Source organism: Orbicella faveolata, unplaced genomic scaffold (genome assembly GCF_042242905.1).
Source record: "Orbicella faveolata isolate gen_17 unplaced genomic scaffold, um_ofav_v1 contig_24, whole genome shotgun sequence".
Classification (NCBI taxonomy): Eukaryota; Metazoa; Cnidaria; class Anthozoa; order Scleractinia; family Merulinidae; genus Orbicella; species Orbicella faveolata.
In genome coordinates this window covers 4,614,626-4,639,981 of record NW_028301552.1, presented here as the reverse complement: position 1 = coordinate 4,639,981, position 25,356 = coordinate 4,614,626, and the positions used below count along the sequence as shown (strand labels likewise).

At 39.9% G+C, this 25,356-nt stretch overlaps 3 protein-coding genes across 3 annotated transcripts; 2 read left to right on the top strand and 1 right to left on the bottom strand.

Moving 5' to 3' along the window:
- Positions 1-2,545: 2,545 nt before the first annotated feature.
- On the top strand, positions 2,546-8,691 carry LOC110056370 (matrix metalloproteinase-18-like). Its single transcript, XM_089290833.1, has 5 exons — positions 2,546-3,467; positions 4,704-4,988; positions 6,180-6,645; positions 7,016-7,295; positions 8,083-8,691. The coding sequence occupies exons 1-5, from the start codon at positions 3,354-3,356 to the stop codon at positions 8,474-8,476; spliced, it is 1,539 nt and encodes a 512-aa protein (XP_089146959.1). The 5' UTR covers positions 2,546-3,353; the 3' UTR covers positions 8,477-8,691.
- Positions 8,692-12,205: 3,514 nt separating this feature from the next.
- Positions 12,206-16,884, top strand: LOC149110036 (matrilysin-like). The gene is made up of 4 exons (XM_089292028.1): positions 12,206-12,525; positions 13,315-13,599; positions 15,355-15,817; positions 16,410-16,884. The coding sequence occupies exons 1-4, from the start codon at positions 12,424-12,426 to the stop codon at positions 16,469-16,471; spliced, it is 912 nt and encodes a 303-aa protein (XP_089148154.1). The 5' UTR covers positions 12,206-12,423; the 3' UTR covers positions 16,472-16,884.
- LOC110056368 (matrix metalloproteinase-24-like) lies at positions 16,601-22,790 on the bottom strand. Its single transcript, XM_020762836.2, has 6 exons — positions 22,550-22,790; positions 21,086-21,340; positions 20,065-20,308; positions 19,498-19,719; positions 18,610-18,889; positions 16,601-17,606 (listed from the first exon to the last, which is right to left on the bottom strand). The coding sequence occupies exons 1-6, from the start codon at positions 22,646-22,648 to the stop codon at positions 17,117-17,119; spliced, it is 1,590 nt and encodes a 529-aa protein (XP_020618495.2). The 5' UTR covers positions 22,649-22,790; the 3' UTR covers positions 16,601-17,116.
- Positions 22,791-25,356: the final 2,566 nt, after the last annotated feature.

The window sequence follows — 25,356 nt, the reverse complement described above, 5'->3', positions numbered from 1 at the left end:
AGGGCAAACACTCTACGAGCAAAACGGTCTCTAGTCCACAAGTTCCGCCCTTTCTTAACCAGATTCTCTGCTTGCGTCGTTGCATGATCTGCGTCCTCACTATAAGCTGAAGAAATTTGAAATCACTGACAGCTTTATTTCTACGGTTAGGCCTACCGTCCACACTAATCCGGACCGAAAACGGAGCTTTTCGAAAACGTTCTTCAAATCGGAAGAACTTGAAAACGCTGGCTATGCGTTATGTTTTAGTTTGGACGGAAAACATTTTGAAAACCGCGGCGAAGCTTTTCGATCACAATGACGCCACGATAATCATGCGATTTTCCTGCACGAAGTTCTCTCAAACTTAAATCCAAAATGACCAGCGATTATTGTGTTTTCAAATTTCTCCGGCATAGTGTGGACGGGGCCAAAGTGAATGCAAGTGTACAAACTGAAAATGGCGAGAAAAGTTTCCGCTGAACGAAGTCTTGCCCGTGTGAAAGGAAAAATAATAACGTTAAACTGAATAGCAATTGCCAGTTTGTTATCTTTAGAGGAATGCGGTGGTCAAAAAGGAACCTAATTTTAGACGCCATACACTAAAATTAAACATTGCATTTAAAAATTGCTCTGCCCAAGCTTACAATGAAAACAAACCACAAAAAAAGTTTAAATTTAGCCTTGCACATTGTTAAGTTGCCAGAGAAATGAGATGCTGGGAACAATTACGAAGATCTTATGATGAACCAAACCTCTCTTCTCTGTCTTTTTGCGTCGACAGAGTTCAGTAGATATGACATTTGAATATTATCTTGAAAAGAAGTTTATACACAAATCTCTGAAACATTTCGAAGATCCATTTTCCTTTCGCAATCGTTTTCATCCCATTAAAAGCCAGCCAAAAGCGCATTCAGCAGATCCAGCACATTTTACAGTGAAGGAATTTCGATGTTTTCCGCTAAGCTAATAAAAATAGACATTAATGAAAATTTCAATTCGTTACTGATTAAACAACAAAACAATGACATATCTTTCTTTAATTTTACACAACAGCAAATTTACATATTGTTATTCATCACTTTAATATCTCTCTTCTCAGTTGCGGTTTTCAAAAGATGTTCACACACAAGAGTTAATAATAGTGGCATTAAAATTCTTTTGGGTAGACATATGCTCCCGGAAAAGACTTCTAATTCTATTTTATGCCACAAACAATCAAAGAAATTATCTTTAAATGTTTATTCAGCTCCTCCTTATATTCTTTGGTGCCAGAGGGATGAAATGAGTTTAAGAGCATTGTAAACAGGAAGCTGGCAATAATGGAAAAAAAAAGAGGCGTGCTTTCGGTTTTGACCAAAGTAGAACGGAATTACACTGGAATTTCGGAAAAACCCAAATTCCTTCATCAAGAATTCGTACAAACTGAAAATCTACTTTCAGCTCATCTCGTAAATTGAATTTTTTTGAAGGTATGTCCTCAAGGATTTCGTTCTCTCATGACGATGAAAACTGACAGCAGTATATAAATGTACGCAAGAGATGCTTCTACGAGTGGAAGTAAATCAAAACCCTTTTCCCTGCAGAATTTTAAGGAAGCGAGGAATTGACGCGGGGAACCCATCTGGCAAAACGCTAATTTTCATGGGACAAAATGTATTAATTTTCTGCTACAGCGAACAAAAATAACTTTCAGTTCATTCATCATTGTCAATCCAGCTGTCCATTAGTCCAGTCCACTTTTATTCCATGACCAGCACTCGACGCCCAAGAGGCTCTAAGACAGGAAACTTATGAGCCTCAAATAGATAAGCAAAGCACACAAGGGAAAAATGGATGGCACGATGGTCAGTTGTTATGAAATTGCCCGCTCTTTAGTCGAAAGAATTGCACTTCCGGGTAAACAATGTTCAACATATCTAATGATGCGACAGTTAATGGTGTCCGCACCAAAATGAGTCCAATGGCTCGAATATCATCCGATTTCCGAAATGTCGTTGGTTTCCACAAATGTTTAACTCTCTTCCTTTTAGGTTAATGCTCCTACTAAAGCCTATTAGACAATCGATGTCCCTTCACCCTGCGCCAGAGGGGCTCATAAGGCCAGAGACAACCGATGTGTCATCGTTTAAATGCTTCAGCAAACATTTCCTTATTGTTTTGCTCTAAGAATGTGCGGGCTGCCGGAACTGAAGGTTTGATCGCAAATGTGTTTCAAAACAGGAAATGTGTGGTAAAGATTTCTTTGTGTAATGGTATTTTGATTTAACCGAGATTAAATAGGCAAAAGAATCCGGTTTTGGATTCTGTAGATTTTTTCTCTCAAAAATACTTGACCCGTACTTGACTAAAGCTACTTTGCATCAGCGTCCATTTTTGACTCTGTATTCAGTGTGTATGACAAGACAACAATTAAGAGTCAGCATTCTACTCTTCAATAAGAAGGAAAGCACAATTCTCAGTTTGAAACTAACTCCTACGCATTGTCCGAGTTAATTTCGTTGAAGTGCGTTGTCTAAATGTTATTCTCACCAATTCAAGCTGGGGAACACACGGGAAGGTGACAGGGGGCGGGTGGAAAATTTCCCGCCTCTTCCCACATTTGAATTTCCGGGTTTTTGCTCCTTACGTAATAGTATTCGGTCACATTTGGTGCTTTTTTTGTGCTTTGCTTTTCAGAAGTCCTGTCTTTTTTCTATGGCAAATACTAAAGAATATTGCAAGATGTTTTTGTAGTGGTCCCGGCTCCTGTCTCCTAGGGAATCCCGCTTTCCACCCCCTCTCCCACCACCAGTAGAGTTCCCAACCCCTTTTCTCCCAGGTTCCCTCCTCCACGTCTTGCCCCACAATGAATTGAGAAACACTGTTGTTCTAATAATAGTTAAAGGTTGAAAATTCAGAGAAAAATGTATCATATAGAGCGGCCTCCAGCTCATTAAATGGAAGTTACGATTTCTTGAGCTTGTGGTTTCATTTATCTTTCACAATCGTGCAAAAAAAAAAACAAAAACAAAAACAAAACAAACAAAAAACAATAAAAATAAAAATAAAATAAAAAGGCCAGAGGTCAGTGCTCAACAACAATCAGAACAACTGAAAGGAAGGCAGGCAATTCGTGCCAAAAATAACAGATAAAACACGCCCTGGACTTCTTTTGTTCTATTTCAAAGGTTTTGTATCGCCTAAAAATAACAGAACGTATATAAACGGTAGTGAAACAGCTCCACTTAAACTTATGAGGACTAGAGGTCTTCGCTCTTTACGGGTAAAGCAGCACCGTCCACAAGGCTTTTGACTGCATCCTTTCTCCTGCCATCAGACCTGAGGCGCCTTAAAGAGATTAGTCGTGAGAAATAACGAACAAATTTTACAAGATGTTAGGCTTCCCTCAGAAAATCTGTCTTATTTTTACAATAGTTCTTTCAACGAATGTCGAATTCATTATGGGAAAGCCAGTGAACAACGCCAAGTTGAACCCCTTGTTGGAGGTAGGTTGAATTTCAGTGAAGGAGTTGTGTTCTCAGTTGCTGCAAGACCATTTACAATCGCGGATGATGTAGTAATCGGCCACTTTGAAAGGCTGTTTTTCAAGAATCAAGCTTAAAGGACGTTTTTTCAACATCAAACAGATCGATTATAAATGCTTAATTCAAAGTATACTTCTTTCAAAAGGGAATATTCCACTCATCAGTTTGTTTATCAATCCAAAACATGGTTGTTGACTTTTCATGCGGAGTTAAATAGAATTATTATACATTGAACTCGCTATCTCTTTTCTGATTGGCCGAAAGCGTACGGTGAATTTTCGAAATCAGCGCCTTTGACGTTATCTAGCTGCAGATTATACAATATCATGCATGTCAAGGTCATGTATGACCGCGGTGCATGGGTAATCATGCCAAGTTCGCGCGCTTTGTGTTGCGTGTCGTCAGTGAGGAAGCAAAAACATGACTCCCATTTTGTTTCTTGTTCAATGTATAATAAAACAATCATTAGATTCAGTTTTTGTGATATCCAGAGTAATCAAGGTCTCGGTAAGGGTTGAGCCTCAGCCTTCGGCTTCGGCTAATAACCCCAACCTTGATTATTCTGGATATCAAATAAACCTCATCCACTAATTGTTTATAACCAAGCTACAGTAAAAATATATTTGGTATGGGAATCTTTTTTCATTCACTCGAAATGATGTTTAAGTAGACATGCACAGGTTGAACACTGATTTGGCACCATTCACAATGAACTTCGTTGACTACCTTAATTATTTGCAAAAAATTTCGGACGTTTTACTTCGGAGTTTAATTTTTTTCTGACAAATTTGGGACAAAAATTCGGACACTTTGCTGAAACACAGCTTAAGTAAGTTTACGCCTACAAAACGCGAATAAGACCGAAACAACAACTGTGAAAATGACAGTTTTACTGCAGCCTCAAGGTTTTACAGATACATTGACGTGAAAATAGCAAAAATTGTGTACGAAAATAGCACAAATTGCATTGTGTCACCAAGAACTCGTTCCATTAAGGAAACTTAGAGCTATAGGGTTACTTAAATGTTTTATACAGTACTGTGAATATTTCGGACGGTTAAAAGGTTCGGACGGTTTTATTTCAGTTCGAACACTTTTTTTGTCCGAAATTTATTTGCAAGCGGTGTAGCTCAGCATCTGACAATATTCCGCAATAACATAATTAATCCTTTTCCTTAATTTTTGCTCTTCACACAGAAATATCTGAGACGTTATGGTTACTTAAAACCGGCTACAAAGGTCTTCCCTCACTGGCGAGCTTCATGGGATCAAGAAATAACTCAGTCTTCGATGGGAGGTGAACAAGAAATCGAACAAGCAATTCGAAAACTACAAAACGTTGCTGGTCTTCCCGTGACAGGAAAAATAACAGATGAAGAGGCTGTTAAGATAATAAACCAAAGGCGATGTGGGATGAAAGATTTTCATACCGGAAAAAGAACTAAAAGATTCGCACTGGAAGGCACGTTTTGGCATTCAAAGGTACGTAATATTACTTAATATCCGATAATTCTTGAACAATTTAATGTTAAGAGTATATCTATTCTAAACACTCATGATGATATGCAAAGTGAAATTACTCTTACATGACCTCCTATTCATGATTAAACAATTGGATTACTTAAGATTGCGCGCCTGGAATGCAATAAATACTAGAAACCCGCCAAACAATTCCACATTCTAGCTCAGTTTTCAGCGCATGAGCTGGCGGACGGCCCACCCACCCACCCGGATTCGCGTGGGTCGCAATTTTGGTACCTCTTCTAAGCCAAGCTACCAGCTTAGCTCAGCCCGCTGAACAATATTTTCCCCACTCCTTAATATCACTGAGCATGAGAGTGAGCGTTGTTGAATAGAATACTAATTAAAATCACCAATCTCCAAGTAATATATTACATTAAATATTTCAAAGAGATCATTTGAAGATTAACTTTCTGTCGATGTATACTTCTGTACTTTCTGATAAACCCTGACAATTTGGCAAGAAAAGAAGATGATGGGTTCATTCAGAACGTTTTACCATGTGCTCTTTGCTTCTAGTCACTCTGAAAAGATTTCGCTTGCAATTTGCCCTAAGCAGACCTTGATCGACCACCATGTACCTTGAATAAGCACGAAATAAGAGGGTGGCTCGCTCGGAATACGTTTAATGAACACAGGTTTTGATACCTGTGTTTCATTAGCCATTTGTTCTGAAATCCTAGATCCTTTGGTCGCCAAAATTGAAGACACACAAGTTTACAACACAGACTTCGTTTTTTTGGGCAGTTTAGCTGACGTATGTGCCGTTGCCTTTCAGTAACCAATAAGAATCTGAGAATTGTGGGGTACTTTGAATCGTTACGTTATCTCACATACCTTTCTGAAAAAAGACTAAAACCTTCAACACTCTGTGTCACTTATTAAGAAAAAATCAGCACAGATAGCCTAGCATTAAGCAAATAAAATGATCGCTGTATCGACGCCATGTTTGTTTATTTGTAACTTGACCTTTCGCGCGCGCTGAACCGCATTAGCAAGAGCGTGCGCGGAAATTGTGTTCGGCCACCTTAACTATAGATACTACTGGTATAACAAGTTATATACATGGCTTCATCTAAACTTGGTACCTCGTCCCACTCAGAGAACGAAAACATGCCTGGATCACTCACATCTTGTCTCATTACATTACAGGACTTGACTTACAAAATTCAAAGCTTTTCATCGGACTTAAGCAGAGAAGATATCGCTAACACGATAGAGAAAGCACTGCATATGTGGTCCAACGTTAGCCAGTTGACCTTCACTCGAGTCACAACACCGGGCGTCAAAGCTGACTTAAACATCAAGTTCGTTTCTGGTTTCCATGGTGACAACCACCCAACAGACGGGCCTGGAAAGCAGTTAGCGCATTCTTTCTACCCGTCAAACAACAGGGGACTCGCTGGTGATATGCATTTTGATGACGATGAAACCTTTTCCATTAATGGCGGGCGTGGTGTGGATTTTCTTTGGCTGGCCGTGCATGAACTGGGGCACAGTCTCGGTCTTGAACATTCATATAATCATCCTAACTCAGTCATGTTCCCGTATTATAAGGGATACAGGCCGAAATTACGGCTGAGCAGTGACGATAGAAATGGCATACAACATCTTTACGGTAAGTTTGCATACACTGTGACGTAATACAAAAGGAGAGCTCTGTATGGTTTGTCAGTGTTTTTGGTTCAAACACAAAGATGTGATACACTTTTGAAAAGCTCTGATGAAAAGAGCTTTGTATGTATTTCTTATATATATCTTTTTATTTATTTATTTATTTATTTATTTATTTACTTTTTGTGCACTTTTGAAAAGTGTATTACCTCTTTGTGTTTGAACCAAAAACACTGACATTCGGTAAACTTACTAACTTTTAGATGCTTTTTTGGCTACCAGGCTCAGTTTTAAATTAATCAATTTTAAATATTCGTACCATGTCCCTTGAATGTTTAGAACATGGCTAATTCTCTCTTCTGTTCCTCTGCCAGGCTCTAAGACCGATCCTACTGCGACAATCCCGACGTCGCCAGCCGTCTTATCTGAGTCCGCACCACACATCTGTTCTTTGCAGAAGATAGATGCCGCAGTAACGACCAAGAATGACAACACGTATGTCTTCAGTGGTGCCTACTTTTGGCAGCTTCAAAGGTCAGGGCTTGTCTCAAACGTTTTGAAGATTAGAGAGAAATGGGTGGGGCTGGAAGATAACATCGATGCAGCGCTAACACGTCGCGAAAACGGAAAGACCTACTTCTTCAAAGGATCAAAGTATGTAAAATAAGTTATGCATTGCTTGAACAGTACGTAAGCGATTTGCGTTGGTCTAATGAGCAAGACTTGGGAAATGATTTCTGTCGAGGGGCACATCATATCCAGGATTTTTCACGGGGAGAGAGGGGTGGGGTGGCTAATACCTTGGGGTTGCAGAATCAATAGGGCGTACCCACAAAATGTTGTAAGTTGAAAATTTGAACCTAATTGAAAACTTTTACACCAGAAACACTAGCAAAAGCACAAAGGAAAACGTACAATGAGGTAGCTTTCCATAAGTACTTGCCCTTTAATTTTGTCATAATATTCAGAATCTTTTTCAATTTTCTGATTTTTTGCTTCTCCAAGAGGGGGTGGCTAGCCAGCCACTCCACCCTTCCCCCGTAAAGCCGCCCCTGCAGTCCTAAGGCTTGAGCTGATTGATACAAGCATTTTTCGAAATACCTCTGATGTACCTAACACTGATGAGCCAAGAAAAGGGCAAAAAAGAAAAATATTTTTCGCGTATCAGTAGGAAAGCTGTCACTCAACTGATTTAATTTCGAAGCTAACATACTGCTTGCTTTGTTGATGTCGCGCAGATAGACACTGTACTGTACTTTCATGTTGTAACGGTTTTGTATCTGCGCATTAATTGCCTTCATTAGTTGTTGAGTGGAATTTTTTGATTTACCAACGGAACATACAAGTTCCCCGTCACTTACTGCGAAACCAAACTGTTTTGCCCTCCTAACCGTCCAAGAAACATGATTTTTTAACAGCTTAATATAATCTTCTGCCTTAGATACTGGATTTTCAATAATACAGCTGCATTGGAAGGTTCACTTGACATCACAAACCTCAGTCTACCAATTGAACTTCAAAGCATGGACGCAGCCTTGGAACTTCCAAGAGAGGACCACGCCTACTTCTTCAAGGGTGATAAATTCTGGCGATACAACTGGTCCACTGCATCAGTTGATCAGGGATATCCACAGACAATAAGTTCATTCTGGAAGGGGCTCCCAAATGACGTCGACGCTACCTTTCAGTGGAAGAGAGGAAGAGTGGTGATTCTAAAAGGCGGTGAATACTACTCTTTAAAACACAAGGGTAAAATGGGAGTAAAGAAAGGTTTCCCAAAAATGTTTGCTAGCAATTGGCTAGGCTGCCCTGTAAAGAATCTCGGAGAACACTGAAGGCGCGGGTCGTAAATAGTGAGCTAGCTTGCGTTTATGCGAGAACTGTACAACGGCCGGCCGTGTTCCAGCTGTCAAGAGACGAACCTAACTTTACAAATTGTGAAGGCTTTTTTCAAGCTTTGGTACAGTGTGCGATATATTTATAACAGCTGTGTATGATACTGTGAGATAAATAAGAATTAAAAAAATACCGTTTTGCGCTGTGAGGAAAATGTCCATCTCATCAACCACTCCCTAAATTCCTGACAGTGCCTCTCACTGTACTTAGGAACTAGTCACTAAGCATTGGGCTAGGAGGGTGGACCGGGGGAGAGAGGGGGTGGGTCATCAGTTTTTGAGCCCTTGGTAGGGGGTGGGTCGTTCAATTTTCTGCTTCCCATGGGGCTGCGTCATCCTTTTTCATAACAGAAATTGCCATAATTGTATTTAATAGTCTTATACTACTGGAACAGTCGACCACACATTTTGTACACATCGAGGCAAAATTGTTACAGTTCAACCCCTGTTAAACCGCTCTCCCCGGGGAAATGGATAGTGGCCGCTGTAATATTTAAATAAAATCGAAGATCAGTTACATGCCTGATACCGAACTGAAAAAATAGTGTTTTGTAGAATATTGTTTCTTACCTATACAAATTTCTTTGTTATTCCATATTATATTGTGCCACAGTTTCTCTGTAGAAAACGGGTCTCTAAAATCTGCCCGCCATTGAAGTAGCTCGGTATAAAATTGAGAAGAGATTGTGAAATCCTTTAGTTATAATTGCAATGAAATAAGAAAGGACCGCCAAAACGTTTTAGAACTTGATGTATGTAATTTTTCCATATGCCGTCATTTTCGCCGAGGATTCTTTTTAGCCAGGCCAGTCGTAAGGATTTAACCATTGTTTCTAAATCAATCATTTTCAGTCCACTCTTTTCATAATCACTTATTGCTGACAAAAGTGTGACTTTTCTACTCGTTTCCATAGAAATTTAAAAATCAATCGGTTCAGTTCTTGGATAACTCCCTTGGGGGTAGTTAATAATGACGATACATGAACAAATTTCTGGACGATCAGAGATTTTATTATTGTTACCTTCCCATAGAGAGTGAGAGACCTCTTGCAGACCAAACATTTACATTGTCTAGTTTTTCTATGAAATTTTTTTCGTGTGAGTAATTTTCGATCGTAAGAGTCATAAACCCCTAGGGCTTTAATTGGTTCATTTGCTCATTGATACCAAAGGGTTTTGTTTTATTTTCTCTTAAAGATCCAATCCACATTCCTTCAGTTTTAGTGAGATTAAATTAAACTGAAAGTTTCTTAAAATCGTCAAGCAGCCTGAAAAGAGTTTGAGCTGAGTTAATGCACGAGAGCCAGTCACCGATATAACGATCTTCTATAAAACCAGTTTGATTGTGATGGATAATGTTCGGCAGGACATTTTTTAATTCTAGTGGCTATTAGCTACAGACTTAATTTTTGCGTCCACGTTTGTAAGGCGAAGATTGCTCACCTGTTGTCCACAAAGGATTGGTCTTTTCCTCTCTTTTCAATACGTGCAATGACTGCTTGTTTTTACGAGCATGACATTTCGCCGTTTTCGAAGCATTCGTTTGTACATCGAATAATAGTTCACTAATTAATGGCCAGAATTATTTGTAGAATTCGACGGGAATTCCATTGTTCCCAGGGTTTTTGGTATTTTGAGAACTTTCTAAAAGCAAAGCACATTCTTCTAAAGTGATTTTACCTTCACATGAAGCTACATGACATCTTTTTTTTCTTCCGAAAGTTTTTGGAATTAACAAGATCTTTTAAAAAAAGATTAGATCGCTTCATTGTTTCTACTCGTGTATAACTCCTGATAAAAGCGTCGCGTTGTTCGAACAAGATATTAATATTTAAGATGATTTCCGCAGAACATTCGAGCAATAACGGCAAAAATTAAGTTACCAAGAAAACCTCATAACATTTGACACTTAAATAAAGTTTTTATTATTACATTATTATTATCATTATCATTATTATTGTTATTATTATTATTATTATTATTATTATTACGGTAATATCTGGAACACAGTAAAGAAGAACTTATCGAGACTAAAGCTCTCAAGATGACCCCGCGAGGGAAAATTGAACTTGAAGTTATCCATATTTCAACTAAAACAGACGTTTCGCGTTAGTTAAAAAACTCGAGAACACATTCTTACGAGGTTTGGCTTTAACTTTGTTGAGAATGCTCGAGAAATTAATCACGGGGTCACTTAGAGAAATTAACTAAACTGAGTTGTTTCAAATAGTATTCCAAAAGTTACCTTGCTATGAGTAGATTTTTAGTAAATAATTTTTTCACTTGTTGCTCGAACTTTGAGCGGAATCCGTCTTAATCTTCTCATATGCTTTCAGTACGTTTACTGAAACTGAACAATGAAACCCAGACAATGAAAACCAATCAGATGGCAGAACTGAAACAAGAGATTCCAACATTTTCAAATCCAGCCGTGCCGACTGGTCTGCTATAAACGCAGGCAGACCACGCTATGTGTTCGTGGTTAATAGTTGTTTATATGAAACGAACAGAATCCATGAGGGTTATGAATAAAGCTCTGAAAATTGCATATCTAAATTACATCTCGGTCTGAATATCCCAATAAAGTTAAATGAAACGTTAATCGACTCGTGTGGTGTTTTTTCGCCTTCCTGGACCGTCTGAAGGGTCTTTTTACGAAATTTCTTTTGGCCGCAGACCGGTAAGACAAAAGAGGGAGACAAGGCTTGCAACTTGGCGGCCGCCAACCGGACCTCCTTCACTTCAAACTGGAATTAATGCCAAAATACTGAAAATCTCACCTGGATGGCGACGGTTGTTGATTGATGAGATTTTTCTCTATCTCTTCGCCGAATTTGAGCTTCATTCCTCGAACATTTTCCGAGAAAATCGATGCTGAAATCAGGAATACAGCTTTCTCAATATGACTCAGCGACCACAGGAATTCAAGGTGTGCAGGCAGTCTGCATGCCGGACACGTTAACCCCAAAAACTCTTATTAGGAAAAGTAGGGACTGTATACCCCAGACCAAATGCAGTGGCACCTCCTTTGGGGTTTTAAGGTTGATATCTAAACAACAGAACGAAAGATAAATAAGATAACGTTATTTACACAATAAAAATAAACTTTATGCGAAATTGCTAGTGGCAAGGCTGCCGTAGAATGTCACAAGTTTCTCAACCGTTTCGTTTTACAAACGTACTTATCAGGTACCTTTGCGTACTACGCTAGCACCTAGTTCTCTGTAGCATAAGCATAAAAGAAGCTTCTGCGCTAGTGAGGACGGCCACGACATAAGCGTAAGCATAAACTTAAGAATATCAAAACCTTGCGTTCTTCTTATGCTTATTCTTATGCTTATGCTTAAGTTTACGCTGATGTCGCTATGATGTCCAGTGAGGACATGTTGGCATAAACATAAACATAAGCATAAGCGTAAGACTATCAGCCAATCAGCGAGCACTTTATGCTTATGTCAACGATGTCCTCACTGAACATAAGCATAAGCATAAGCATTAAATTAAGAAGAAAGATTATGCTTATGCATGTGTCGCGGCTGTCCTCACTAGCGCATAAGCTTCTTATAATTATGTTTATGCTTATGCTTGGGTCGCAAGTGAGGACCGGCCTTCCGTGTCGGCAAAATATTGATTCATATTAATACCGATTATCACAAATACCATTTTGCTTTAACGTATTCCTGTTGAAGCATTTTTTCTCTTTCATTACCCCCCGTGCTCTTCTTTTCGAATACCGAATACAGGTGAGTTGGTTGCTAAGGAGCCACGTGCGTGAGAGATGAGTTGAGTAGTATAGCGTGAGCGGTATAGTTGTGCGTGTAAAACCCGCGGATAAAGTTGTCCAAAAAGAACCAGCAGAGTTTGAACTTCGTCAATCACCGACAAGGATGTTAAGCTTCCCTCAGAAAATCTGTCTCATTTTTGCAACTATTCTTTCAACGGATGTCGAAATCATCATGGGAAAGTCCGTGAACAACGCCAGGTTGAAGGTAGGCTGTATTTCAGCGAAGGAGTTGTGTTCTCAGTTACTGCAAAGACTGTGAGCCATTTACAATCATGATCATGTGTTAGTAAATGGACATTTAGTTTGAAAGGCTGTTTTTCAAGAATCAAGCTTACGGTTATTTTAAAACATCAAACAGATCGATTATAAATGCAATATTCAAATAATAATTCTTTTCCACAGGGAATTTCATTAATTTGCTTGTTCATCAATCCCATGCAGTATGATTCTTGACTTTTCATGCAGAGCTTAATAGAATAATCAAGCGTGCAGTAAAAAATAATCCGTATGGGAATCATTTTTCATTCACTCGAAATGATGTTTAAGTTAGACAGTTTGTGCAATTTGTCACCGTTCACATTGAATTTCTTCGACCAGTTCAGAATCTGACTTTATTATCCAACTGCAGTGAATACCGTCCAAATAACAGGACATATATACAGCGATATTGTACAGTTATTTGTAGAAAACCTGTTTGCCGGACAGGTCGGCGCGCACACGCAACACTGTCACACTGTCCCTCTTTCACTGATAAATTTATAGACTACAGCAGTCGGATAATAAATCTCTTATTAGATGTTTTGGTATGTAGTATCGCTTTATATTTTTACTCGGTGTTTGTATTTTGACTCGCCCTACGGGCTCGGCAAAATACGGCACAACTCGTAAAAATATTCAGTGACTGCTACACACCAAAACATCTGATAAGATATATATATTCCGCAATAAGATTCATCCTTTTCGTTTGTCAAGACAACTTTTGCTCTTCACACAGAAATATCTGAGACGTTATGGCTACTTAAAACCGGCTACGAAGGTCCTCCCTCATTGGCGAGCCTCATGGGATCAAGAGCTAACTCAGTCTTCGATGGAAGGTGACAGAGAAATCGAGCAAGTAATTCGAAAACCACAACGCGTTATTGGTCTTCCCGTAACAAGAAAAATAACAGATGAAGACTCTGTTAAGATAATAAACCGAAGGCGATGTGGGATGAAAGATTTTCACACCGGGAAAATAACTAAAAGATACAGACTGCAAGGCTCGTTTTGGCATTCAAAGGTACGTAATGTTACTTAAGATATAATTCTTGAATAATCGGTATATCTAAAATTGTCTCCAAGTAATAAATTACTTTAAATATTTGAAGAAAATATTTTAGGATTTATTTCTGCCGATGTATATTATCTGATACACCCTGACAATCAGTTGCAAGATAAAACTTCAAAAAGAAAATTATGGGTTATTTCTTATAAACTAAATGCGATTTTGAGACGGCAACACCGCATTATATATTTTATCGGCCTAACGTCAGTATAATGCGTGACAGTACTTTTGATTAAAATATACCGCATTCCAGTACGTGCGAAGAATTGCCATGGATACTGGAATCTACTAGCATAAAATGAAGTTTTCTGTTTGCCGGCGAGTTACTTGAATATTTCAACTTTTAAGCCGTAAATTCCATTTACAATCTAAAAGTATTCATTTAGATTTTGCTTGTGAAGCTTTCCAAAGTATAGAGTAAAGAAAAAGCTGAAGAATTTAGACAAATCATAAAGAATTGGTCCATGCTTAGCGTGCGTATATCGACTTTTGTTAAATGGATGCACGCGGGAAGTTTGGAGAGCACGAGAGAAGCGTAAAGCCCCGGCCAAACGATTGCAACATATCAACACAACATATCCCAGCATTGTTGGCCCAACATTTGCAAGCTCTGATCAAACGCGTACGATCGCAACATTTCAGCACAATATATCGCAACATTGTTGGGCGCGACATGTTGCGTGCGTTTAGCCACCCTGTTGCGACGTGTTGCGACATTTTGGGTATTGAAAATCGAACTAGTGCGCATGCTCGGGCGCAACATTGTCGCGCGAACCCGGCTAAACGAGTACAACATCATGCAACATCCACAAATGAAAATGTATGTTGCGTAGCATACGAAACGTCAAGTTATTAAAATGCGTAAGTTTAATATGTTTATCACCACTATTTGTGTTTTATTCCTCGTTAAACTACGATGGCCCAAGAACAAAAGCCTTTATGTTGCATGAAAAATTTGACCATTTTCAAATTTGAGCCAACAACACCCAACATGTCGCAACACGTCGCAACAGGGTGGCCAAACGCGCGCAACATGGCCGGACCCCAACTATGCTAGGTATCCTGCCTGCAGCAGGAACTTAACCCCTAGCTGAAGAATTTGGTTGATAAATATAGCTGAACCTCCAGCTGTAATCAATTAAAAAGAAGCAATGTCAGCTTCTTTTAGGCTTTGTTTATTTCTACTTGAATATGAGTGTTGTGATGACAACATCTATAATAGTGCAAAAGATCTGCCAGAGTGCCTAAATAACGTTCCTGAAGTTCTGAACATTCAATTTTTCCTGAGGGAGCATGACCCGGACTTCCCTACTTTGAACCCTGTCAATATGTTTAAACCTTCACTAACGACCATGCAACACGCTTTCATCAAACAGTCAAGACAATGCCAACTCTGATTTATGCACTCTTTTCAGCCTGCAACAAGTTTACTTTTTAATGTTCTCATTGGGGGGGGGGGGGGGGGGGGTCATCCCAAAGATTTAGGGGTACAAGTGGGGGGGGGGCAGCAAAAAATCTCTGAAGAGCAGGGGGTCATTAAATATAGCGGAGAGTATTTATCAATAAGCACGAAATATAAAGGTTGTGGTTTGCTTGGAATAAGTTAATTTTTAAAATACGTTTTTAAAACGTCTTCTTTACTTGGTTCCTGGTCTCAGGGAGAACGAAAAGATGCCTGGATCACTCATATCTTGACTCATTAAATTACAGAACTTGACTTACAAAATTCAAAGCTTTTCATCGAACTTAAGCAGAGAAGATATCGCTCACACGATAGAGAAAGCGCTACAGATGTGGTCCAACGTTAGCCAGTTGACATTCACTCGAGTCACAACACCGGGTGTCAAAGCTGACTTAAACATCAGGTTCGTCTCTGGTTACCATGGTGATGACCATCCAACAGACGGGCCTGGAAGAGAGTTAGCGCATTCGTTCTACCCGTCAGACAACAGGGGACTCGCCGGTGAAGTGCATTTTGACGACGATGAAACCTTTTCCATTAATGGCGGGAATGGTGTGGATTTGCTTTGGCTGGCCGTGCATGAACTGGGGCACAGTCTCGGTCTTGAAGACTCTAATAATCATAACTCCGTCATGTATCAGTTTTATACGGGATATAGGCCGAATTTGCGGCTGAGCCGTGACGATATAAAAGGCATACAACAGCTTTATGGTAAGCTGTATTAAATACAGTGTAATGTTGATCGACACACGACGCCTAGATTTGCTTTCAGTCTCACAGAGGTCAAGCCACTAGCCAGCTGTATGCAGAGCTCACAACTTCGAGCGCACTAGGAATATGCAACTGGGGCAATTCCAAGACCTGGAACCAAAAAGAGATATTTAGACTCTTTAAGTTGTCTCAGTGTAGCGAGCACTGATATTTCATTTTAACTCCTTTAGTAGCAATCTGTAGTTTATTACCCTTCGGAAATATTACTCTTAAGATTTTTTTACTAATAATATAACAAAGCAGAATAACAATTGTCAACATGTGTGGCCAGACCAACGACTACAACTTTAATTTGCACGCTTTTGTGAACAGAATTGTCATATAAACAACATTGCAGAGACAAAGGAGTAAAGCAAAGAGGATATGCCTGGTTTGCAGCGCGTTACAGATAGGAACTGCCTCACTGTTACTTATTCTACTAATACGTTGCCCCCATTTTAGTAGTCAATCGAACTGTATGCGGTTTGTTGATTAGTGCATGGAAAAGACGTAACAGCGCTTATGTACATTCTCTCTTTTGTTCCTCTGTCAGGTGCTAAAGCCGATCCTGCTACGACAAGGAGCAAAGTAGGAGTGAGGAAAGGGGTTCCCTAAAAATGTTTTCCAGGAATTGGTTAGGCTGCTCTGCAAAGAATCTCGGAGAACACTGAAATCACGAGTCGTGAAGCTAAGCGCATTGACCTTTTATAAACAGACAACCAGTCAACAAAAACAACAACAAACCGGGTTTGGGTACTTTTACTTTTTCACACTGAAATACGGTATATACATCTCTTTGTCCAGTTCTACTGCTACATCAGAATTTATCTGTGTAGTTACATAACTTACAGCCATAATTTCGCACTAATTGCTATTCCCGAAGAAGTAAAAGCTCTTCCTGGGCATATGTCCAACTCGGAAGGACCTTAGTACCAAGAATAATTTCTACAGAAGAGCTCTCGTTATTTGTCGTAGTTAAAATAAAGCGGAATTAATATTAAAGATTTATAATATTTGCTCGGGTAAAACTGTTTCTCTATCTTACAAGCTATATACAATTTGATATCATAATTTATTGGTGTGCTTTTACTGTTTGTTCTCTGATGAGAATGTCCCATGAGTTCTTATGTTTCTTCTCAAAAAACATTGACACGTGGCATGTGGATTTCTTGTTCTCACAAGAAGAGTTAAAATGTCCGGCTTTCTCCTTTCTCGACCAAGCAGGTGTGACTTTCAGAAACAAAGGCAAAGGAAGTTGAATTAAATATAAAATCTTAAATATGCCAACACGCTTCCAAATAACACGAGACAACTCGGAAGATTGGTTAAAGAGGACGATTTCCCAGGGGAAATCTTTCCCTTCTTTAGTCCCTCCTGACTGCATCCCATCCAATACGTAGAAATATCCTTGGGGTAACCAGAAGCCACTCGGGGTCTCCCACGACGCCTGAGAGCGTAATACTGCAGTCCTTTCAAGAAATACGTCTTTCCGTTTTTCCATTGCAGAGCAGCGTTCAAATCATCAGGTACATTCAACCAAGCTGCGCTGATTTTCTTAGGGTATCCAGGGTCAACTTTTTTGCGATACCAACTCCCGTAACGCCAGTATCTGTCTCCCTTGAAGAAATATGTGCGCCCGTTCCCAGGCCACTCCACGGCCGCGTCCATACCAATGAGGTCGTCGGGAAGGTTCAGATAGCTGATGTGGGTGGGACCTTTCAATTTGCGCATGTTTCTGAAGATCCAAAAACTGTGGAAAGAAAATAATTGTTAGAATCGAAAAAATATATTACTGTTGTTGACAATTATGGCTCGTTGGCTCAACCTAATTCCCAAATACGGAACTATTCAACAATTACACTATATGAGCTGGAGATTTCTATAGCTAATTGACGAGGTTGCAGCTCGAGTCAACTATCCCTCATAAGAATCGAGATCGAATGACCTAATTGTTTTAGTATAGATTTACTGGTCGTTCAAAACTATATCTAAATCTTCTTCACAGACACGTCGAAAACGCAAAGAAGCGGCCACCAGTTTGCTAACAGCCACACACTGCTAAGTTACTCAATAGCAGAATAGTTAGTGAGTAGCGTAGCCAATCAGAAAAAGGCACTCGTCATAGAAAGCTAGTAGAGTTGTACTAAAAAATTAGTCCAATCTCTGCCCGATTGAAGTTGATTTAGGCTAATCAATTCGAGGCCAGGATTAAAATTAAAATGTTTCCATCGCTATCGTTTTGAGAAGTTTGAATTAGGACAAGGTGGAAACTGAGGGACAAAAAAATTAACATGAAACCCCACCGAAAAGTTACAAAACTGAGATCAAATCCATTGAACTAAGTTGAAGAAAACTGTTAACAATCCAGGAGAAAAGTGCCGATTGGCAAGTATAAAATAACGCAATGTACAGAGTTGTGAAGAGATCATGCTGTGACTGGTATTTGTGTATGTGTTAAGGCAGCTACGTCCCGGTTTGTCGTTTGTAATCCGTGTTAATCCCCTCATTCCTTTGCCATCCTTGTTCCTTTAGGGTTTATTATTATCTCTTTGATGTTTTTCTATCTTAGTAAACTACTATTTACAGGTTTCCTACAATTTAAAGGTAGTTTTGTACACGACCTGAATATCTCGTAATACCGTAACTGAGCTTCCGACCGAGGTTTTGTTTCGAAACAAGACTGTGCTAGTTAGTTTGGTTGGGTCCACAGTAACATAAACATGTATAATCAAACTGATTGTTCATAGACTTACTTGCTGCCCTTGAAAAAGTACGTCATTCCATCGGACCCTCTGGTTACTGCAGCGTCAATGTCATCTTCCAGTCCCTTCCAGTGGTCCTTAATTTTCATCACTTTCCCAGCCCCTTCGTCGCCGATCTCCGTGAAGAAAGCGCCACTAAAGGCGTAAGTTTTCTTGTCCTTAGTCATCACCATGGCGTCCACTTTCTGCAGCTGACATATATCGGGCACCCCAGGGGCGGGTGTGGGTCTTGTGTGCGGTGTTGGTGTAGCGAGCTCGATGAGTGGTTTACCTGTGAAAAGACAGACACACCAATATTCATCAAAAAGCATATGCCTAAACAAATGGTCAGTTCTACATTATAGCACAGTTTGGCAAACCATTATAGCGAGTCTGCTACATGTACTTGTATACTAGTCTTAAAATTAGTTTGAGTTTTAAATCATAGATTCAAATACACAAGAAATACTAAGACGAGTTAAAGAGTTAATTTTCGACAGTTACTAGCCTGCGAGCAGGCTCACCTTTGAGTCACAGGCGCGAGCGGCGAAGAGCAAAGCGATCCGAATGGAAGGAGTCTGGTAAAGAGGCGCCAATTTCGCGCGTGCGCTTGTGCTCCAACGTGAGCATGCTCGCGGGCTACACAGTTACCGGTCATTTAGCCTCCAAGGCGATTAGACCCTGGCCGGTTAGTTCTCAACCAGAAGTCGACTAATCGACTCAGTTCTGGTTGGGGGCTAACTGGCTAGGGGCTAAACGACTTGGGACCTAATTAACGACCGGTTATCATTTCGACGAGATCGACGTGGTTTCCAGATTGATAGATATTTGAATTGAAAACTATCGCCACATAGCTTCTTTAATGCTCTTCAAAAGAAGTCTGCGTTTATGAAATCTTACCATAGAGTTGTTGAATGCCGTCCACGTCATCTTTATTAAGTGTTAGCCCGGGGATATATCCAAGATAAAATGGAAACATCACGGAGTCTGGGTTCCAGGAATGGTCTAGTCCCAAGCTATGTCCGAGTTCATGGAGAGAAAGCCAATTGAGATCTACCTTGACATGGCTGCCATTTATGTCAAAATCTTCATCGTTATCGAAGTGCAAATCGCCGGCAAGGCCTACATCAAGGTAAAAAATATACGGTTTATTATAATGAAGATTTTATCTTCGATATGATCAAAGTATTATTTATCATTAAAATATTGATGTGTGGTCACGAAAATAGAGAGAAGAAGATCATCAAGTAGGAAGAACTTGTATTTTGATTTTGTTAACTCCCCGAGTTTCCCTTCTCAGGGGTCGAGCTAGGTGTCTCCCGCTGAGCACTACAAAGTCGCTAGGCTGGTAGAGAAATTGTGTCTGATAAAGAGCCAAAAACAAACTATTTCCTCAGCTTGCGGGTAAAACAAGCTCCCGCGGGCAAGTAAGCCCTGTTTAATCCCACTTTACTTAACGAAACACACCTTTGTTATCAAGCGGAAAGAATGCATGAGCCAACTCTTTCCCAGGGCCGTCCGCTGGCCTGCTGTCTCCATGGTAACCAGACACGAACTTGATCAAGATATCGGCTTCTGTGTTGGAGTCAGTGACGCGCTCGAACTTAATTTGACTCGCCGCTGACCACATATCCAGAGATTTCTTGATCGTGTCGTCGACGTCTTTCGTTGAAAGCTTTCGTGGGTAGTTGACGATTTTGTATGTCAGGTCCTGGTAATGGAAAAAAATGCAATTAAGAGAGAGAGTTAGCTTTAAAAAGGTTCACTGGGTACGGTGTATGAGGAAGCCTGGCGTAAGTATAATACATGTTTTCGTATTGAACATCTGTTTTATTTTTCGGACAGAAGGATTTATTCCAGACACAAGGACGAGCTATGTACTCGGATCTGATTGGTTCAGTTAAAAAACAGAAATGAATGGTACTTGCTGAAAGCCGAAACATACAAAAGGAGTTCTAATACAAACATCACTCTCTTCTGTTAACGAGCTGCAAAACCACTCCTTTAAATTAGGCACCGTCTACACTACGCGGGAGAAATTTGAAAAGGTAGCTTCACTGCTTATACATACGGTTAGGCCTCCGTCCACACTAATCCGTCACGAAAACGCCGGCTTTTCGTTTTCGTGTACACAAAAAACGTTTTGATAACGGAGCTTTCCGGAAACGATGACGTCACGATCATCACGTGATTTCACCGACCAAGTTTCCTCAAACACAAGTCCAAAATGACCGGTGATTGTTTCGTTTTTAAATTCCTCTGGCGTAGTGTGCAACGAAAACACTTGACGCGTTTTCAGAGTGAAAAAGCCTTTTTTAAATTGCTTTGCCTTAGAGTGGACGAGGCCTTTGTCTGCAAGCCGCGAGGCCTATAATACCGGTGCTTTGTTCTAGTTTTTCTAACTCACATGAAGCGCTAAGGACAGGCGTGGACTAAAGAAAACTTATATTCTCCTTGAACGGGATGTTAATTTACTTCGACAGCTCACCGTTTTGTTCCACACAGTTCCGTGGACTGCATATCTTCGTTTTCTCCTGGCACTATCCCCTGGCCCAAAATCCGGTACCGCACATCGCTTAGCGTCGACAAGAGCCACAGTGTCAGGATCTTGAAGACTTCCAGTCTCCTTGAAACCTCGCACGTGCTGCAGGCTTTTCACGGCAAGTGTGACGTCGTCACCGCTGAGCATTGCTCCTATTCGGAGATCGGGTTGATGAAGGTATCCATATCTTGTCATGTAGTCCTGGTATATGGTCAGGGCAAAAAGTAAAACGTAGTCTTTTAATTTAGACACACACAGACAGTCAGATAAAAAAAAGATCAAGAACAACTTCCTACTAATCTCAATAATGATTTTTCTTGGTTCACACTAGCGAAGGTGTAGATGATACAAAGTAAGTGAGAAATACAGTGTAAGGGAAATAAACCGAATTGACGACAAATCATCGCTGTAAAAATGTGTAAATTCTGTTAAATGTTGAGTTTTTTATGTCACTACACAAACTGAATTAGTTCACTGATGTCCACTGTAAGATGAAACTATGCTAGAAAGTACTCAAGCGCGATGTTAAGTTATACATTTATACATTTCCCCCAAACTTTAGAAAGAAAGGTTCAGTAAGCCCGTGTAGCGTACGCGCGCCATGTTGGCTCCCGCAAAGGTTCCCAACGTCTCCTACAGATAAATCTTACGTATAGCGAAATTGAACCTTAATTTAATACAAACAGCTGAAAGGCGATGCACACCGAGCTGAATGTGCTTTACATCAAAATATGTTACCAGCAGGAATTTCACTACTGCTGATTACCCATGTGTGATATGGTGTGATATCATAACAAGAGCTTTTCTCGGGAAGTGGAAAATAATCAATCGTATTCTATCTTCAATATTTCTTTTGTGTTACTATAAATGTGGTTTCCGCCTCTACAAAGCGAAACAATTGCTTAGCTTACAATACGACAGTATTTTATCGGTATTTTTCTTTGTACATGATACCCTTATAGCAGTCATAATTTAATCTCTAAACAAGTTTTGCGTTTGAATCGTCCGCCGCGAAATAGCCGACATATTTTCGCCACGGTTGTCCGCATTGGAATAATTGCGATAAAATTTCTTCTTTGAGTTGTACAGGGACGGGAGAATATCTCTATTGAAAATTGTCGTTTCCAAGAAGGGTGCTAGGTTGAGAGAATCGTAACATGGCCATCAGGGTTACAATTGAATTACTTTCAAGAAAGTTAATTAATGTTGCGTAACAACTTGATGAATTATTATTCGCATGTCCCGCGCGCTTATCTCATACCATCACAGTAGTACTGTAGGTATTCTTTAAAAGCAGACGATCCAGCGTTAGGTTTATGAACATATAGCAGCGTAATGGTCAAGAGACTCACGTGGCTAAGTTTTTAAATAATACAGCCAAGATACAGCATCACCAATGACTAAACTTACCATAAGCTCCGCTTGTTTCCTTGGACTTACGATTGCTCTTCCACGCACCAGCGCTCCAAGGGAGCAAAACAACAAGACCGTCTGCACATGCATAACCATTGGATAAATATTCAGGTTAAGATAACTTTAACTTCGCTGCTTTCTAAGACGACCCAAAGTGTGACTTTGACTTGACAGAGCTTGGAGTATATATATGTAACAAACGACCCACACACAACAACTAAAACAGTTCCTGTTGTATCGTCGGCGTGATGTTTACGTCACTCAAGGTGTGTCAGTGACTCTGACAACAGATGCAGCACGAGCGGAAGTGAGTTTCAGAGGGGTGTCGATGCGAGGTCAATTATTTTATTTTTAATAACAAACCACGACGCGGTGCAAATTTGTCGATTTCCCCGTGCCAGTATCAAAGTTTGTTCTTTATTTTACTCAGAAATTTCAATAGAATCGCGTTTTAACATAGCAGCGAGCCTAACGTGTTTTTTTTGTTGTTGTTGCGGTTTTCACGGCAATGGATCTGTGATGATTATTTTGCGGACGATTAGTTATTCATTATGATAAGGCCAGAGATAAAAGCCATTAGTCTGAAGTTTAAAATGCCATATTAGGAATCGATTTGAGACGGTGACGTCGTTAACCCAACCATTCAGTGTAAATTTATGTATGTGTACTGCTTTCGCAATTCGGGTTGACGCATGTCTCTCTTTATTTCGGGACAACCTTGTGCGATCGATTTCCGACTTTTCAAAATTAATTACGTGATTAACGCGCTGCGTTTAGTTTCGCGGAAAACAACCACTTTAAATAGTGGCCTTTCGTTCAAGTCAAGCTGATATCTCACTTATTACTGTACGATACAAGACAAGGGAACAGATTGACCGTAACAATATTCAGCAATATTTGAGCTACGGGATCTGGTATTGACGGTGTTGTGTTTGTTTGGATTGCGCGAATTTTGTTTTCATAATTATTGGACTATCAAAGGTCAAGTCAGTTTAGCCTTTGTTTATATAACTTTTGGGATGGTCTCAAGTAGACATACTGTATGCCCTGAATCCGCTGAAACCGCCTTACTCATAAGCTGATTTCTTAGCATTAAACTTAAAGCGGGTTTACGATAACTTGGGTAACATTTCTCAAGTTACATGTATCGAACGCGAGACACCCTCATCTAGTTTTTATCACCCAACTAATATTCAATATTATAACTAATACTAGTTAATAATTATGATTTATACTGGTAGGCTCCCCCCTGTCAAAAGCTGGGAAAAGAGTGGAACCTACTAGATATTCCCTGGTCTAAATTGCCGGTCCATAAATGGTAGCCTGATATGGGGCCCACGTCACTTTTCAACTTGTGCCCTTGAGCAACCCTTTGATAAAACACCCTCCTCGCATCCCCCGCCTACGTTTCCAGGAGATCTGGGGTGGACCAGGGACAGTCCCGTAGAAAAGCTACTTTTTTATAGAATGGGCTTCCCATTGTTTTACGCAGTTCTGATCTATTTCCTGTGTATAGTAAATACTGTGCAACAATTGCAAGTAACTTAGGGGGCGCAAGCTCTCTTTGTTAAATCTATAAGCTTCAAAAAAGTCGATAAAATTTTGTGGTTTCTGCGACTCGGTTATCATTGTCAGCTAGCCTGCAAGCACGCTCTTGAAAGTTACTGGAATAGTGTTCGCAGGGTGTCATCGTGTTTTTATACGCTGTCCAGCCGGTGATTTTCCGGTCCTCTCTCAAGCTAATCTTGCAGGACAGGTCTTATTCTGACATTGCGTTTTAAAACTTGTGCCTCCCCGCCCCCCCCCCCCCCCCCCCAAAAAAAGGCATGTCTACAGAGCTATAATCTGGGTAGATAGCAAAACAAAGTGCTCAGAATATTGCTGAAGAAAATGTACAAGCAAAAACTAACTATGAAAATACTTTATTTAAAGACCGGATTCGCTAAGAAAAATACGCCAAACATTATTGTGAGAAATTTATACAAATCTCTTCCTCTTGTTTCTGCTTTCCCGGTATAAGATATTGCTTTCCCCCGGTCTCCAAACATGGGAAGTTCTATACCAGAGGGGAAAAAATCGTTTGCGGTTAAGCGCTTGTCAGATTAGAATAGCCTATAGCTTTCGAATCGCTAAGCAAACAGACAAACATAGTCATTGCTAAACAAACAAATTTACCAATCACCTCATCCTCTTATTGTTTCCGCTTGCCCGGTATAAAGATATACCTTTTTTTCCAAACATGGATTTTTTATTCAAGAGGGTAGAAGTCTTTCGTTTTGTGGTTAAGCGGTTGTCAGATTCAAGAGCCTATAGCTTTCAAATTGCTAAGCAAAAACAGGCAAACACTCGGCTATACAAATATTAATTTACCATCTTAAGTTCCTCTTATTGTTTCAGCTTACCCAGTGTAACGTTATGCCTTTCCCCTAAAAAGGGACGTTTTATACAGGGAGATAAAGTTTTTGGTTTGCGGTAAAAGCGATTGCCAGATCAAAAGAGGCTCTGGCCGGGCTTTCACAATAAACCATGCTTGTCAAGGAATAATAATTTAGTATTCCTATTACTCCTTCCCGAGTTAGTGAAACTTTCGTGGGAGAACAATCAATCACACATACACTATTAATTAACAAGAAAGGCGAGCAGCATCTAAACCCTACGGTTAACTTAGAGGGCGGTGAAAGGTATCGGGGTTCAGGTGTGATACACGAATGCAAGTAACTTTGACCGAATGGCTTACTATTTTTTCCCGTGAAATGTTGAATGGCTAGTATTTTTTTTTTTATGAAATTGTGATTTCTTCAGCA

Coding starts and splice junctions, on each gene's coding strand:
- LOC110056370 (XM_089290833.1), top strand. CDS start 3,354: ATGTTAGGCTTCCCTCAGAAAATCTGTCTTATTTTTACAATAGTTCTT. Junction 6,646..7,015: donor TGGCATACAACATCTTTACG/GTAAGTTTGCAT, acceptor TTCCTCTGCCAG/GCTCTAAGACCGATCCTACT. Junction 7,296..8,082: donor TACTTCTTCAAAGGATCAAA/GTATGTAAAATA, acceptor CTTCTGCCTTAG/ATACTGGATTTTCAATAATA.
- LOC149110036 (XM_089292028.1), top strand. CDS start 12,424: ATGTTAAGCTTCCCTCAGAAAATCTGTCTCATTTTTGCAACTATTCTT. Junction 12,526..13,314: donor TGAACAACGCCAGGTTGAAG/GTAGGCTGTATT, acceptor CTCTTCACACAG/AAATATCTGAGACGTTATGG. Junction 13,600..15,354: donor GCTCGTTTTGGCATTCAAAG/GTACGTAATGTT, acceptor ATTAAATTACAG/AACTTGACTTACAAAATTCA.
- LOC110056368 (XM_020762836.2), bottom strand. CDS start 22,648: ATGGTTATGCATGTGCAGACGGTCTTGTTGTTTTGCTCCCTTGGAGCG. Junction 20,309..21,085: donor GAACTGTGTGGAACAAAACG/GTGAGCTGTCGA, acceptor TTCCATTACCAG/GACCTGACATACAAAATCGT. Junction 18,890..19,497: donor CGGCATTCAACAACTCTATG/GTAAGATTTCAT, acceptor GTCTTTTCACAG/GTAAACCACTCATCGAGCTC.